This window comes from Cyrtonyx montezumae, unplaced genomic scaffold (assembly GCF_038088225.1).
Source record: "Cyrtonyx montezumae isolate F1298 unplaced genomic scaffold, pur_monq_1.0 scaffold_1, whole genome shotgun sequence".
NCBI classification, from domain to species: Eukaryota; Metazoa; Chordata; class Aves; order Galliformes; family Odontophoridae; genus Cyrtonyx; species Cyrtonyx montezumae.
In genome coordinates, this window is record NW_027071825.1 from 24566577 (window position 1) to 24582137 (window position 15561).

A 15561-nucleotide genomic window follows, 5' to 3' on the forward strand; every position below is an offset into this window, starting at 1 on the left:
TCCCCCATGCATCAGTCACTCATTTACCAATGAGAACTGCTTCTTATTAAGGGAACGTCAAGAATTGAATGCGACATTCTATTAACATTCTTCTAGACTATAAATGGTTCATTTTTCCCTGTTGTATCCAGCCAGGCTGCCTCTTTTATTCCCAGCAACACAAATGGGAGTTTTATCAGCCTGAAAGAATCTTTCTTCTAAATGAAGCCCGGCACTGTAACAACTTGAAAGGCATCTTTAGGCAGCGTAGTAAAAATGTTTGATTTGTAATTGCCTGCTGAACTCTTGCACAGTCTGTTACCATATGGTACCCTCCCCTCAGCTGGCAAACAATCTTTCCTTGTTCCTGACTTCTCGGCCTCCCTGCCCCCAGTTTCTGGAGGGTATGGATAGGAAATCCGAAGGAGGAGTTTCTGCTGCTCTCCGTGTTGGCGGTGACATCATAGGTGGGCTGAACGGCGGAGCCTGGTGTGTTTGTTTAAAAAAAACTGCCCAAATGTGATGTATATGGAATCTGGGTCAGCTGTAGCTGCTTAGTGCACTTCTGCATGGCAGAGTACAACACTGCAGCTTCAAAAAAGAAAAAAGAAAAAAACAACACTGCTTTTTTTTCCCCCCCAAACCCCGGAATAAAGCATACTGGAACTTTTTCTTTCAGTTGCATTTAAATGATTTAAATCGTTTGGTTATCGCATGGAGAAACCCAACTCCCCAGCGCAGCCTGGATCTAACAGAGAAAGACAAAAGCAGTTTTCAGCTCCAACTGCAGCTTAACAATCCACAACATCGGGAAACACAGAAAGAAAAGGCATCTTGGCATCCGGATCCTCCACCTACAACAGAAGCAAACCAGCTGCAAGATCCTCTCTTCTTGGTAAGTTTCCACGTTATTCTTTCTTGTGAGTCTAACTTGGAGCTATATGCAAATTCTACATGCATCTACCATGCACACACAATTATGAAGGAAGGAATCTCTCTCAGGCTGAGAGCAGCTTGAGAAGTAAAATACAGACCTCGTTTTCGTGGCATTTGGTAGACTTTGGAAACTTGGAAAGAATTAAAAAGCACTCTGCCTAAGAGCAGCAACTAACTCATTCCAGTTGTAAGGATGAACGAGTTTCAGTTGTTCTGCTGTAAATCTTCTGTAATTTTTATGCTATTGAAAGTTATACTCAGGACTACTGGATTCTTTGTTACGCAGACAATTGGATATTGTGAACAATATTAATGTGAAAATCGGATCCCACCAGAAAGCAAAAGCCAAAACTTCTATTGGCTACAGGGAAGCTGGATTTCGCCCAGTGTTACAGCACAGACATAGCATTACTAGAAAATGGATACCTCAATCAAACTACTGTAAGAAACCTCCAGTAAACCAATGCACATCCCCTAAGTACAATCATTGTGTGTCCTTCCAACTGCAGCTTTATTTATGCTGCTTCGTAGGAGTGGAAGCAGTCAAGAAACCAGAGTCATTCACTGAACAAAATTCAGTTCGTAGCACAAGCGATTGCGGAGCTCAAAAGCCAAAGAAATCACAGCGATGGGCACTAGACTCTTCCTCTTACAATTTGTGTGAAGAGGGAAAAGAGTTGATCGTATTGTAGTTTCAGCAGCAGTTTGTTTCCAGTTTCAGAAAAATGAAATGCAACTGACAAGGCAACAGTTTGCCTTGGAAAGCAGAGGGTTTTGTTACGGTTCTTGAGGGGCTGGGAGGGGGAAAAGATGAAGTTACAAAGCAATGATTAAAACAAGAGGGCTGTTTTACAAAGAGAAGGCAAAAGTACAGGGAAAAAAAATAAAGAAGTTGTTAGAACAACTTGGTACTTCTGCCTTCGTTTACACCAGCTCTGAAATGAGAATATGGTAAATAATCTGGAACAATGGAAAAGAATTAAAGCTAGGCATTTGCATGAACAAACTCTCAGAAATGTCTGGCACGGCAAGAGAGCGGAGGGGGCAACTCTAAAGGGAGAGTTACAGAAGCAAACTTAATTAAAAGTTAGTAGCTATGGAATGAAAAAGTCTGAGGCAGCCTTGACAAGCAGAAAGATGGATCCTTTCCAAGATCTTGAGCCCTTTTTCTTTTCTTTCTTTCTTTTTTTAAACTACCCTTTTGTGCTTCTTGCACGCTGAAAGGAACTTAAGTCACAACAGCAACAACAACAAAACCATCTGACGCCCACAGCATATGCTTTGGATACCAGCCCCCATCCATTCATAACTCCCCACGCTTATGATTTACACTGCTTAGAACAATTCCTAAATCTTTTCCAAATGAAAACAGCTGAGTCAATAATTTTATAGCAGTAAAACGGTTACACGCAAGATTTTAACTCCTTGTCCTTTGCTGTCTTCCAACTTTGGAGTCCAAGTTTTGAAAAGCTTATTTTAAACAAATAATGGACTATTAATATTACAGTGTTGCCACAAGAGTGATCTGAAATGTGACAGAAAAATATGCCATGTAAACTTTGGCTAAAGCTACACGGCTATTATCAGGTTTTAATTATTGTTTTACTGGGTTTAATTGGTTGTTCATAACATGTCCTATTAGTCTGGACCTTGAAATTTACACAGCGATGAATGAAGCAGAACTTCCCAGAGCAAACGCTGCTAGATGCTTGACAGCTTCAGAATTCTGGAGGCTCCCAAATAACACAACAGGAGGCACCAGCCTACCGTGGCTACGTGATAAGATGCTCCATCAAAACGTGATAGGTACAAACATATGTAAACAAATCTCCATTAAAAGTTCAGCAACAAACGTGCATTTTAGTGTATTTTCAGAATATCTAGTATGATGTGGTCTACAAACCCCTCCTGCAGAGAATTTCTAAGAATCTATCGTTTCTTGAAGTGATAGATTTACAGTGAGTACTTCAAAAACACCTGCATATTTTTATTGCCTTTCCTAAAAGGAATCAGACTCCTGTTAATCTCTGAAGTAGAACTCTGCCACTCCATTCATCACCTATCTGACAAACAAAACCCAGGAACGTATTATTTCTGGACTCCAGTTAATACAATTGAAAGCAATGCTGTTATTCCACCAAAGACTTACTGGAAAAGCACTTGTTTACACAGGGGAAAGTAATTTACAGATGTACACAGATGCATCAGGAATCCATGTGAACTTTTTTCCTCCCTCATAGTATATTGCTATGGGGAAAATAACTTCTAATGCTACGGACCCTGATTTTAGCTGAAAAACACTGTGCTTATTTATGTGGGGGTAAGAGCATACGGATGGCTTTAATAATGTTAACTGCTTAGAGGATGCTTAAGAAACAACTTGTATGTATATAAGAAACATCAACAGTGGAGCTTTCAGATTAACATTAATCATTCTCATAGGACCTGCACTCTCACTATATCATTTACTTGCTCAAAAACAAACAAAAAACTCAGCTGGCTGTTTCTCTTCCTGTTGTACATTTATAAGTGGAGGCTTATATTAAAGGCTCTGGTTGGTATTTATCATCTGACCAAATCCTTTTGATAAATACTCTGGGTAAAGATAAGCACCGACACCATGCTTTCCATACAAAGGAGAGCCCATATTCACATTCACCTGCAACATTTCCATTGCATTCAGTCATCATAAGCTATGCTGCTCAGTGAGAGGTGGTTCTCATCAGCTCTGAAAGAGCAGATATCCTAATTAGTGCCGTGGGTCTGCAAATTCTACACCCTGCTGAACACTACACTCACAGCAGCTCAACAGAGAACACGGTTTGCAGTGCAGATAGTTAAAACAAAGCACTCTCAAACTATTTCCCATCTCTATTTGCCATTCTAATTTCTCACACGTTAGGCTATTGTTCTGGGATATTTGGGATAAGCAGTTTGGATTTTTTTTTTTTTAAGCTGCATGCCCAGAACATCAGGAAGTTTTCCTTCATTTCCTTCTAAGATCATTAAAGCTCCAGCTAAATATGTTACACAGAATCAACTCTTTTACAAGTTCAGCAGTAAGTCGCTCCAACACCCCAAGCATCACCTTAAAATGTTTAATTTTTTCCACCATCAACCTTTCTGTGGAAGTACACACTGCATACCAGGAAGATTCTCAGAAGAAACTCATCTCTGCATGTCATGAGTGAGTTTAATACAAGATGTCTCCACTATTTAAAAGTTCCACGGCATAATCTTGAGCAGCTGTTTCATTTGGTTATGCTACACAGCCCGTTTCATTCATTTTACGGTCCGACAGCACATACATTGACAAAGACCTTCAAACTTTATGAAACACACAAGCATAAATGCTCAAGATTAACATAATGATTAAAAGGTAACACGGAAAGGGAGCTGCTACAGGCTACAGTTTGGTTCCCCATGTCTTTACCACAATTCACACAATTTAAACTAATGAACTTTCAACCCCAAGCACCGCTCGAGTGATTATTACTTTCAAGTCTGAAACTGACAAAGAAAAATACACAACCTGTCCCAAATACAACACACTTTCCCGTATGTTTTTACTCTTTTTTTAACGCTTACTTTGAAGTTGAACAGACGTAGTGCACAGTAACAGCATTAAAGTCACTGTAAAGAGAACAGGGATAAGTAACTTGGTCTAAAAGTCATCACTTGTGAAGCAGAAGGTAAAGGAAGCAGTATTATCCTGCCTTCCCTTCAGGGTAACTTAACTGCACTTAAATTTGAGTTTGCCAGGAACCACATGAAAATTACTAACTTTCTTTGGGTTTACTTGACTCCTGTCTGTAACCATGCAAAGGACACTGCACGAAGGCCTTGTACAGCTGCTCACAGTAAGCTGCAAATGAAAGCCAGATCAGCAGTTGAGATGAGAGAGAAGAACAATCTGCTTGACAAGACAAATGAAACATGGGAAACAAGGTTTTCTCCTGACTTCTGTGCTACCTTTGTTAATTATCTCAAGTACCTAAAAGCAAATAGACTATTTTCTTAATATGTGAATGGAACACTTTAGTAAGGTATTTAAATTGACAAAACACCTGACACTTTAGTTACTGGGGTAAATACATCCTCAAAAATATGACAGTAGTCAGACAACAGAAAAGTCAATTAAGGAAGGATATACATGCACAGCACATAGGCTTTCTTTACAAACACTAATTAAATATGCTATTCTCATCAGCATTAAGACAACTGTTTGACTGATATCCTACCTAACACCGTTGCCCAAAGTGGATGCATAGATCTATTTTTCAAGTCTACCGTGTCTGTGTGTATACAAACTTGAAAAACGGGTGAGCATATTCATGGATATGTATGCATATACTACTTAACAGCAGTTATCCTAGACAGTTATATAAAACCAAAGAATATGGCAGAAAGGCCATTTTTAAGTAGTTCTCAAAAAATTAAAATCACCACCTCCCAACTTCCCTTCCACGAAAATATTCTGCAAGTAACCTGGTATGATCCTTAAGTTTGTTCTTTACTTACAGTGAGCAGGCAACTACGTACTTTGAAGCTAACCTGACAGAATCTCAGTTCAACCAGTAGATTCCAAACACTTGTCCACAGGCACACAAGCATGACGAAAGCCATCAGTTTAGGCAGTTTAAGCAGTACAGGAGCCTTAGTAATGGCTCTAATTAATTATATTTTATCTGTTCAACAGTCTCTTCTCTAAGTCATCACACTTGCTTCAAAATGAAGATACTGAAATGGACTTTGGGTGTGCTGTTGTTCCTACTGTTGTCTATCGGACGCTGTACAGAACCATCGACCCTCAATAAAACATCCCAACGGAGGCATCCTCGTTCCACAGATGGTGGAGAGGAAGGAAAGAAATGTGGTTACACCTTCTTGGTCCCAGAACAAAAAATCACAGGGCCAATCTGTGTGAATAACGAACCAGGTACTGGTAACAGAAAAGACGAAGTCACGAGAATGGACATAGAGAACTTGAAGGATGTGCTGTCCAAGCAAAAACGTGAGATTGACATCTTGCAGTTGGTGGTAGATGTGGATGGAAACATTGTGAATGAAGTAAAGTTGCTGAGGAAAGAAAGCCGTAACATGAACTCTCGGGTCACTCAACTCTATATGCAACTCTTGCATGAGATAATCCGAAAGCGTGATAACTCACTTGAACTTTCCCAACTGGAAAATAAAGTCCTTAACGTAACAACAGAAATGTTGAAGATGGCAACAAAATACAAGGAGCTCGAAGTAAAATATGCAGCACTGACTGATCTTGTAAATAACCAGTCTGTGATCATCTCCCTGCTGGAAGAGCAGTGCTTGAGAATCTTCTCACGACAGGATACCCACGGGTCCCCGCCGCTTGTCCAAGTAGTGCCGCAGCACATTCCCAACAGTCAGCCATATACTCCTGTTCTCCTGGGAGGGAATGAGATACAGAGAGACCCAGGGTATCCAAGAGACAGGGATGTGAGGCCTCCACCTGACCCAGCCACTTCTCCTACAAAGAGTCCTTTCAGAGTTCCACCACTGGCGTTAATTAACGAAGGTGAGTAACCTACCGCTATTTGGAAACTGTCCTAAGAGTAAAATGAAGAATTACAGGTATCTTGTGTAACTAACCCTTCTCCCAGGCTGAATTTCTGAATATTGGCTATTTCAACAAATGCATCTTCTGCAACTATAGCTTAAAATTGAAATCTGTGAAATAACTCCTTTGAGCCACAGAGCACTGGGGCTTGCATCTCCAGCTGGGTTTTACTTCCAGGAATGTAAATTCATTTTCAGCATACGCTTTCTAGTAACAATTACTCTTTCTTTGAAGATGCTTAATGCCTACGTGTTGTAATAACTAGCAACAGTGAATACAAGAGAAATTAATTCACCTTACACAAACAAAACAGTGTTAAGCAGACGTCTTCTAAGTTATACACACACACACTTACCAGAAGTTACTCCTGCTAGAAGAATTTTATTCCTTAAGTTCTGACCTGCTTTAAGACAAGCACTGCACAGTGGTGCAATGACTAAGGGCTTGGATGAAATACTTGAAAGTGAAACAATTTTGAAAGGGCAAATGAAGGAAGGCTGGGTCTAATGAAGATGCACTCTGCTTTGGAATTTCAAAATGAATAACTACATTTGCAGCCATCTGCTATTAGTAGGTTGTCAAGTTAATATCACAAATATTATGAAAATACATACAGGGGACTTCGTCACATCTTCATGTTACATTCCTCAGACCATTATGTAAATTCATTTTTCACTACAAACAGAACTACTGACAAGAAAATTTACTATTGAGACGCCTTGAATCCAATTAAAACTCTTACTGTATTAAACCTTTGTCATAATTACTATAAAAAAAGTAAGGATTTGGAAAAAACAAGTAATGTTATTCATAGACATCCATACAAACTCTTGCACTTGGTTTCTGTTAGCTTGCACAGCAAAAATAGCTACCCCTTCTGTTCACCTCTCAATTGCCTTTAGTTACAGCTGGAAATTCAGCTTGGTTCCTAAGTTGGAGACAAACATTTATTTGTGACTGTCCCACAACAACGGAAGCAACTAGCTGCTGATGTAAAGAATAACCACTTTTATTCAGACATGTTGAACATTCAGGCACAAGCCCAACTGAAATGCCAGATGTCACGAGAATTTAAGTCTCACGTCATGACACAACGGAAGCAGCTAATATAAAAGCATTAATGTCTGGTCATACAGCGCAAGTCTAATTCTAAAAAATAGCAATTTCCTGTTTCCCAGAAAACCCATGCTTCAAGGTTGTGTGTTTTTTCAGATGTATCATTTTCTCTCATTACACATTTGCTGTACATGTAACTTAAGGGAAATTAAACTATCTACTAGCTTTCATTAACCCGTTAATTCCCAGAAGTATGGAACTTGAATCCATTTTTGCAAGAGGGCACAAAACATGCTTAGGAACTTTAAGTTATTCAAGCAAACAATTGCATGCAACAAGTTTATGGAAAGATCATTCTTCTTCAGGAAGAACTTTCCTGTGAATTACAGCTGTCACAATTACCTAAATCCTTGAAGTAACAAGCCAGCATTCCCAAACTCTCCTGCATTTGCGTTAAAAAAAAAACAACTAACAAACAACAAAACAGCTACAAATAGAAATAGAATATAGAATATTTTAGAAATAGAAATATTTTAGAAATAGAAATAGAATATTTGAAAATTCCACAAGCACAACCCAATCTACTGCTAGTACACCTCAGCTAACGACGTAACTTAAGTATATATCCTGTTTTATTTCGGGATTTTCCTTTACCTCTGAAGATAATCCCCTGTGAGAAGCTTAAGCAAGCATAGTTTTGATGTGATCAACTCAAGACAACACGATATGATAGGTACTAAATCCCGCGTCTAAAATTTTATTTCAGAAGTAAAATACATAACAGATCTTATCAGGTCATTAACTAAGAACTGGTTAAAAGCTGTAACTAACAAGTCAGTTTGCTCCAACAGCTTAGTGAACACAGACTGTTACAAAACACACAGGGGAGCTGGGTTAGATGATCTCCAGAGGTCATTTACTATCCATGCATATCACATAATCGTAGAAGATTTCTAGCCCTTACATGGGTGACAAGTTTTAAACTAAACTTAAAAGCAACAGGATTTTGAAGTTCTGCCTTTTTTTTTCGTGAACCAGAGGCCTCGCACCCACACCCACACTACAGTGAACACTGCGGAAAATCTTTCACTTTCATAATCTCAACATTTGCATTGAACAAGAAATGGATCTCTCCTTAAACCAGGAATTTAAAATACTTGGATGTGACAAAATTTAGAAAAAATAACATAATTGAGACTGTGTGCCAGAAATCATGGGATTTGATAAACTTCCTAACACTAAAAGCAAAGTTTCTCAACTCTACTAGAAGACTAATTCACAATAAAAGCACAGACAAATCCAAGCATCAACAGGCAGATAAATTACATCCTATGATCCTAATGCCAGTTGAACTTCAATGGCTTTGGCTAGTACAATTTGTCTGCTGTAAAAGTTAAATCACTTAAAATCACTGCAAACATCTGCTCAGTTCTCTCATGCAAAAATGTGCCCTCCATTCCTCCTCAAGAGGAAATCATAGGAAATAATACATGGCAGATCTAATTGAGCTATTTTCAGTGTTTAATATTATTAAAAACCTACTTCTGTTTACACTTCTTCTAATGCAATAATTGCTTTACAAGAATATTTCTAGGGTGATTTCTGTGTTTGGTTACACAGAGCCCAATTTTACTCCAGGCAGTCCAAGGAAAGGAAATGACATCAAACTTAGCCCAGGAGATTATCTACCCGCTGTATAAAGAAGTCACAATGTACACAGTCTTCTTGGAAATTTGAGCTGTGAACAAGGGAAAAAGCACTCATATAGCAAAGCTAATGTACTAAACTATTATTGCAAGCACTAACGAATGACAAAAACATCAGATACTGACTGCACAGTATGTACAGCACTACAGCTCAGTGTTGGCAAGCAGGGCTGCAACCAGAAGCTTCAAGATGTGAAACATTCTACAGATTTCCTGCTAATTACAGTTAGAAAACAGGCAGCTAATATCTTAAAAATATATTTCAAAACAAAACAAAAATAGGAATGCTTTGCAATTTGCTTTTGTCTTGGAAACTTAATCCGCAATCAAGGTCACTTTCACTCAACCTCTGCTTTTAATTAAAGAATCTCAACTATCTTTTACGCCTCTTTGCACATTAGCTTCTGTGACTGATGAGAATTTTCTCTGAACTTCAAGCAGGTGTGAGAAAATGAGCCTTAAAAAAAAAGAAAAGCAGTAGGTAATTTATTTCCACGTTTACTGAGTTTGAGCTTTCAAATACCTTTAAGGTATCCACCCACCACTTACTAGCCATCAGAACATAACCTGCTTTTCATTACTAAATAGCTGGTCTCTAATCAATTTGACTGAAGTAATGATACATGAACAGACATGCTTCTCTAAAAAGAGCAGAGTAAAATAGAAAGTGAAATGCAAACAAAGCAAACATTTTAGAGGTGTGTCAGCTGCATGCTTCTTACTGTATGCACGTCTCTAAGTAGCATTTGTAAAACCTGTATTCATACACTCCTACAATTCATACAAAAGTGATGCAGCATAGGAATACTCCCTTTCCCTGGTTTCAACTGACCAGTTTCCAATGAGTACACTACGTCAACAAAATAAACTGCAATTTCAGTTTCTTGTTAAGTGGTAAAGGACAAAGCAGTTGATGCAAATCATAATGCACTTCTTGAGCATAAATCCTTGCCAGAGACGGCTAAAAATCACATGCTGATAACTGAAGCATATTATCTGTTTAGCAAAGTGATTATTTATTAAAAATAGGATATATATTTTTTATATTTTATATACATACACAAAAAGCTGCATAAGAAGCTGCTTTGCATAATAATTTTCTCTTAATTGAATTACTGACTCGCCATTATCTCCAAGCCCTTCACTGCAAAACCAAACGTTCCTGAACAATGTGCTCTGCATAACCAACCTCGAATGCTTACTGAATTTCTTTCCAAAAAGGTCCATTCAAAGACTGCCAACATGCCAAAGATGCTGGGTATTCCAACAGTGGGATTTATATGATCAAACCCGAAAACAGCAATGAGCCAATGCAGCTATGGTGCGAGAACAGCTTAGACCCTGGAGGATGGGCAGTTATTCAGAAGAGAACAGATGGATCTGTCAACTTTTTCAGGAATTGGGACAGTTACAAGGTAATTTCTGGAATGCTGAAAATCAGCACCTCCATTTTGATGTGACGTGTTATCTACTGCAGTCAAGGTGTTAACATTCCCAGTGCAGTTCCTCCTTCCAAACGTTTCCACCAAATGATAAGTACTGAAGAGATGAAAACAGTCACTTAAGTTAGAAAGGAAATAAACTGTACAGAAGCAGGAGGGGCTCTCCTCAGAGATGGATATATTTCAGTGAGAACACCCTATTTCCTTGAATGCATTACTTTGTATTGACTCAGTTTCAAACAGTCTGCATTTGTAATGCACAATACATTTGTGAAGAGATGTTACTCTAGACATTGAATGGCAAGTCATTAATTACAAGGACCTAACTGAACACATGCCTTCCATTAATACACAAACTACAGTAAGTACTCTAAAAAGTTTGTCTCCTCTATGAATAAGCAATTTCAGGCAGTGAAAATATGCATTTAAGCATACTAACAGATCTGTAGAATCTGAGCCTCATCTTAATGTTCTTAGTAAAGAATTAAAGGAAATCATCTGTACGCCTTTGGAATTACATTAGAAATCTCATAGAGATGTAGGGCTTGAGAAGGGTTCCTATGTCATGCTCTTTTGTGATATTGTAACTGTGATACTATCATGCACTATCAGGCAATACAGCTGGGCCAAAAAAAAAAACATACTGCTTTGGAACAATTAAACTCTCAGCAGAAAATGTGAAAATTTGTCCATTTTAAATAATCATGTGCTAACTTCCCAGATGCAGAAGTCACACCCCGTAACAATATGCTCACCTTAAATGGACCTCCAATTGTGGTTTTCATTTTACTAAAGAAGTGACAGTTAACTCAATCAGACTAAAAGTATCACCTATGCAAAGAAATGACAAGATTATAATGAGGATTTTCACTTTTTTTTTTTGCACTACGTTTGTAGAATTTAATGATGACTTTTTTACAGTTATTTGCAGTCTTTGCTTCTGAGAATGATGGGTAGGCTTTCCCCACATCTCCCAAAATATCTTAAGGCAGTTATAGCATCTTACAAAGCAAACAAACATTTTTAACATAACACTTTGGAAGTGTATTAAGAGTTAACAGTTGGTGTTTGACAGAAGGTCAATCTTGAGCAAGCTTGCCCCCAAGTGATTTCTCATTTTACTAGGCTCCAACGTTGAAGAGATAAGCTGATATCAAGCAATGCACCATTCAAATTAAATAGAGACATTCCTCCACTGCACTGGCTGAAGGTTCTATTCTTAGTATTCTCATTACCAAACCTCCAGTACTTAAAGACACACTGCTGTAGCTGACTTAAGCAAGCTGCAGGCTGCACTGCTGATAGCATGGATGTCCCCCACGCCCTTTGCAGACTTTTTTTTTGTGCCTGCACAGATACATTAATGAAACTGACAACTCTGCCACCTTTAATGACTCTGGTACTATGCCATTCTGGTAGCAGTTTAAATAGCTAGCAGTGAATAAATGGTCAAAGGCAGCAAAAGAAGCATTTAAATGCATGTGCTGAGTAGTCATCCCGAAGCTTAGAAGCTGTTCAGTATCCCAGTTCCATAGGTTTACAGAATTTCAGCTCATAAAAGTGTAATGAACAAGAAAAACCTGGAGTGAACATCTTATCTTTTGTACAGAAAGGATTTGGAAACATCGATGGAGAATACTGGCTGGGACTAGAAAATATTTACATGCTTACCAATCAGGATAATTACAGACTACTGATTGAATTAGAGGACTGGAGCAATAAGAAGGTCTATGCAGAATACAGCAGTTTCCGCCTGGAGCCTGAAAATGAATTCTACAGGCTACGCTTAGGAACATACCAAGGGAACGCAGGAGATTCCATGATATGGCACAACGGAAAGCAATTTACAACACTGGACAGAGACAGAGATATGTATTCAGGTAAGGCAACTACCACCTACTTGTAAAACAAATAAGAGTAGTTTCCAGTAGATATCATCCTTAAAGAAAAATACAAGATAAACTATGCAAGTTCTGATGGAGAAACTCTGCTAAAAGATGCTACAAATAGATTAAGAAAAATTGCATTGACTTGATTATTTAGGTCAGTGACAACCTCATCACTTGCACGTGACTCTTTGCAGTGAGGACATCTTCCCAAGGTGGTCTCCTTGAATCGTGAGGTCACATAAAAACTGCAGTTGCATACAGGCTCTCAGGCACAGGACAATACCTGAGAAACAGGCAGATCACTTCATTTAATTATCCTTAAAAGAACACTATGCTGTTTCTTTTTGACTCTTTGTCCAGCCTTCCCCTAAAGCCTTAGTGTTATCAAGTGGGGAGTGTAATAATTCAACCAGACCCAAGATTTAGTTTCTACTTTTTCCTCAGCTGTCAATAACCAGAAAGCTAGACGAACTGCAGACTCATAGGAGCCTCACAGAGTAAATGCACAAAGATGCAAGCAACGATGCGTGGAACTGTGGACCCAAGTGCTGCTCCAGACTGCATCGAGTCACATTACATCCACAGAAGTATTTCTAAACAGTACATAACCTAAGTTCTTTGAATGTTAGCTCACTGAGAAGCACTGCTAGTGTTCTGAGAAGAGTTCATTTCCTTAGCTTTCAGCTGTCACATTAAGCTCTGTGTTGACTACCTCTCTCCAGGCAATAGCAGTTAAAAAGAATACATAATTTAGGTAGAAGCAGCAACTGGTAGGACTGCAACAGGACACTGAAAATTCCCTCTGAGAATAAAGCCAGAACGTGCAAGTGCTTGCTGAACTCCAGCATTTCTCCTCTATTAACACTGACTTTACCTACTTCGTTCCACAGGAAACTGCGCTCACTTCCACAAGGGCGGCTGGTGGTACAACGCGTGCGCGCACTCTAATCTGAACGGGGTGTGGTACAGAGGAGGCCACTACAGGAGCAAGTACCAGGATGGAATATTTTGGGCCGAGTACCGGGGAGGTTCCTACTCCTTGAAAGCAGTTCAGATGATGATCAGACCTATAGACTGAGGAGGAAAATTCCACAGTGCTCAAGCCATCAAGTATAAACTTATCGGTGCTTGAGGTACAGAAAAATAAAATATTACTTCCAAATCATTATTTTGCACAATCTGTCCCTGCAAAATGCAGGTCTACTATTTTCCTTTTTTCCCCAGTTGTCCTCTGGCCTTTTTTTTTTTTATTTTTAAGAAACCTTTTCTACTGTAATAGACAGTGTTTTTTTTTAAACACACATTCAGCACAAGCAGATGTTCACATTTGTGACGTGTATTTATCTTTGTTCGAGTCCAACATACATCATGTAAACAGCCTTAAGGGCTGGTAAAAACCTGTCCAGATAAATGACAAGATATAAGCTTTTTCACTTAAAAAGCTTATGCTTTTTCAGACCAACTCAGCCCTGAAGTGTAAATATGTGAAATGACATTGTCTTGCTCTAATGTGAAAATTAACCAGTTATTTAACAGTTATTTAAAAACGTCGGCATTACTTGCAATGAAAATTTGACTTCACGTTACTGTTTAAGTCATACTCCCAGAAGCTACCTAAAAAACTGAAGGCATCCAAGCTTTCCAATGAAGGGAGACTTTGCTACAAATATATATAAATAAATATAAAATAATTATTTCAAAATGAAGTGGTGAATTAAACATATAATACAAAACTTTTCAATGGTGTAAGAATTCCCTTAGATCTGAATGTCATACCTTCTGTAGAACACTTGAAGTGTTCCCAGTGTGATTCTATGAAGTGGATGACAAAAACTCAAGACAATCAAATCATTCATTCCACCTAAAACCATCTTTGGATACCTTGAACATAGATGGCAAAATGGAAGAGCCCTGATGATAAAATCAGGGCTTTACACTTGGAGATTCTCCCCTGCTTCCATTAGGAGTGACGAGGTCTGAACAGACACCCACGTGTGTTAGTTTAGAACAATCAAGCCTTGCAACATTAACAAGTTTTCTACCTGTCAGCATACACCATACCAACACAGCTTCCTGCTGACATTGATCAGGAATCAACTCTCCATGCCACCCAAAACATGTGGATTGCTCTTATGCCATAAATATTTTCCTTCCCCTATGTATATACTACTCTTAATAGTATCTACATTAAAATTTTTGGCTTATAGATATCTGATTTCCACTGGGATTAATGTGTAATTTAAGAAACTGATTAGAAAATACTTCAACCTTTAGCAAATGCTGTACAAGATACTGCACCAGAACAATAAGCTTCCAAAATACAACATAAAACACTCACTGGAGTTATCAGAGTCTGAGGTAAAAATTCTTCTTCCTAGTATAAAGTTATTAAACAGCAATATCTAGCTATGCAGCTTCCATAATTTAACATGATATGACACAAAACTAAATATGCTGGTCTGAACCACAACCAAAACATTTCTTTGGCACTTCATATGCTTTAAAAGAACTCTGCCCCATTTAGCCTAAGAAATGCTATCAGCTTGAAAGAAGAAGCTAATATTATCATTGTGCCTAAATTAATCAACACCAATAGCTCTATAGAACATCATTTGTAATTCAGAGGAGAGTAGAGAGCATTCTGGTTTCAAAAACACATTCTCTATATAACTTTCATCAGTCGTATTATGGCTTCAAGGGTTGTGGTTAATCTTTTTAGTCAGGGATTGAAGCCAGTGAGTTTCAAAAATATTTAGCTGAGAGTGGGGGAAGGAGAAGAAATAAAAGTGAAGCAATTTCAGCATATTTCATTCCAAATTTGCAATATTAACAGATGCTATTTAAGATTACAGTTCTGAAATTGATCTTCATGTAAGGAGTACCTGTTTGTTACAGACGCTGTACAGACCTCATTGACTGAGTGTTCTATAAAGTGCTTTTTTAATCACAGATGCTTA

General features: G+C 38.4%; 2 protein-coding genes across 6 annotated transcripts in view; one reads left to right on the forward strand and one right to left on the reverse strand.

Moving 5' to 3' along the window:
- RALGPS2 (Ral GEF with PH domain and SH3 binding motif 2) overlaps positions 1–15561 on the reverse strand; it is a 111286-nt gene that overhangs the window by 32105 nt on the left and 63620 nt on the right. The window lies entirely within an intron of this gene.
- On the forward strand, positions 487–13815 carry ANGPTL1 (angiopoietin like 1). The gene is made up of 5 exons (XM_065744769.1): positions 487–874; positions 5615–6469; positions 10495–10688; positions 12325–12595; positions 13495–13815. Exons 2-5 carry the CDS (start codon positions 5647–5649, stop codon positions 13680–13682), a joined length of 1476 nt encoding a protein of 491 aa, XP_065600841.1. The 5' UTR covers positions 487–874; positions 5615–5646; the 3' UTR covers positions 13683–13815.

What these genes read in the sequence shown, in the direction of transcription:
- ANGPTL1 (XM_065744769.1), top strand. Translation starts at nt 5,647, where the DNA reads ATGAAGATACTGAAATGGACTTTGGGTGTGCTGTTGTTCCTACTGTTG. An exon ending in GGAATTGGGACAGTTACAAG is followed by an intron (nt 10,689 to 12,324) that starts GTAATTTCTGGA and finishes TCTTTTGTACAG; the next exon opens with AAAGGATTTGGAAACATCGA. An exon ending in AGACAGAGATATGTATTCAG is followed by an intron (nt 12,596 to 13,494) that starts GTAAGGCAACTA and finishes TTCGTTCCACAG; the next exon opens with GAAACTGCGCTCACTTCCAC.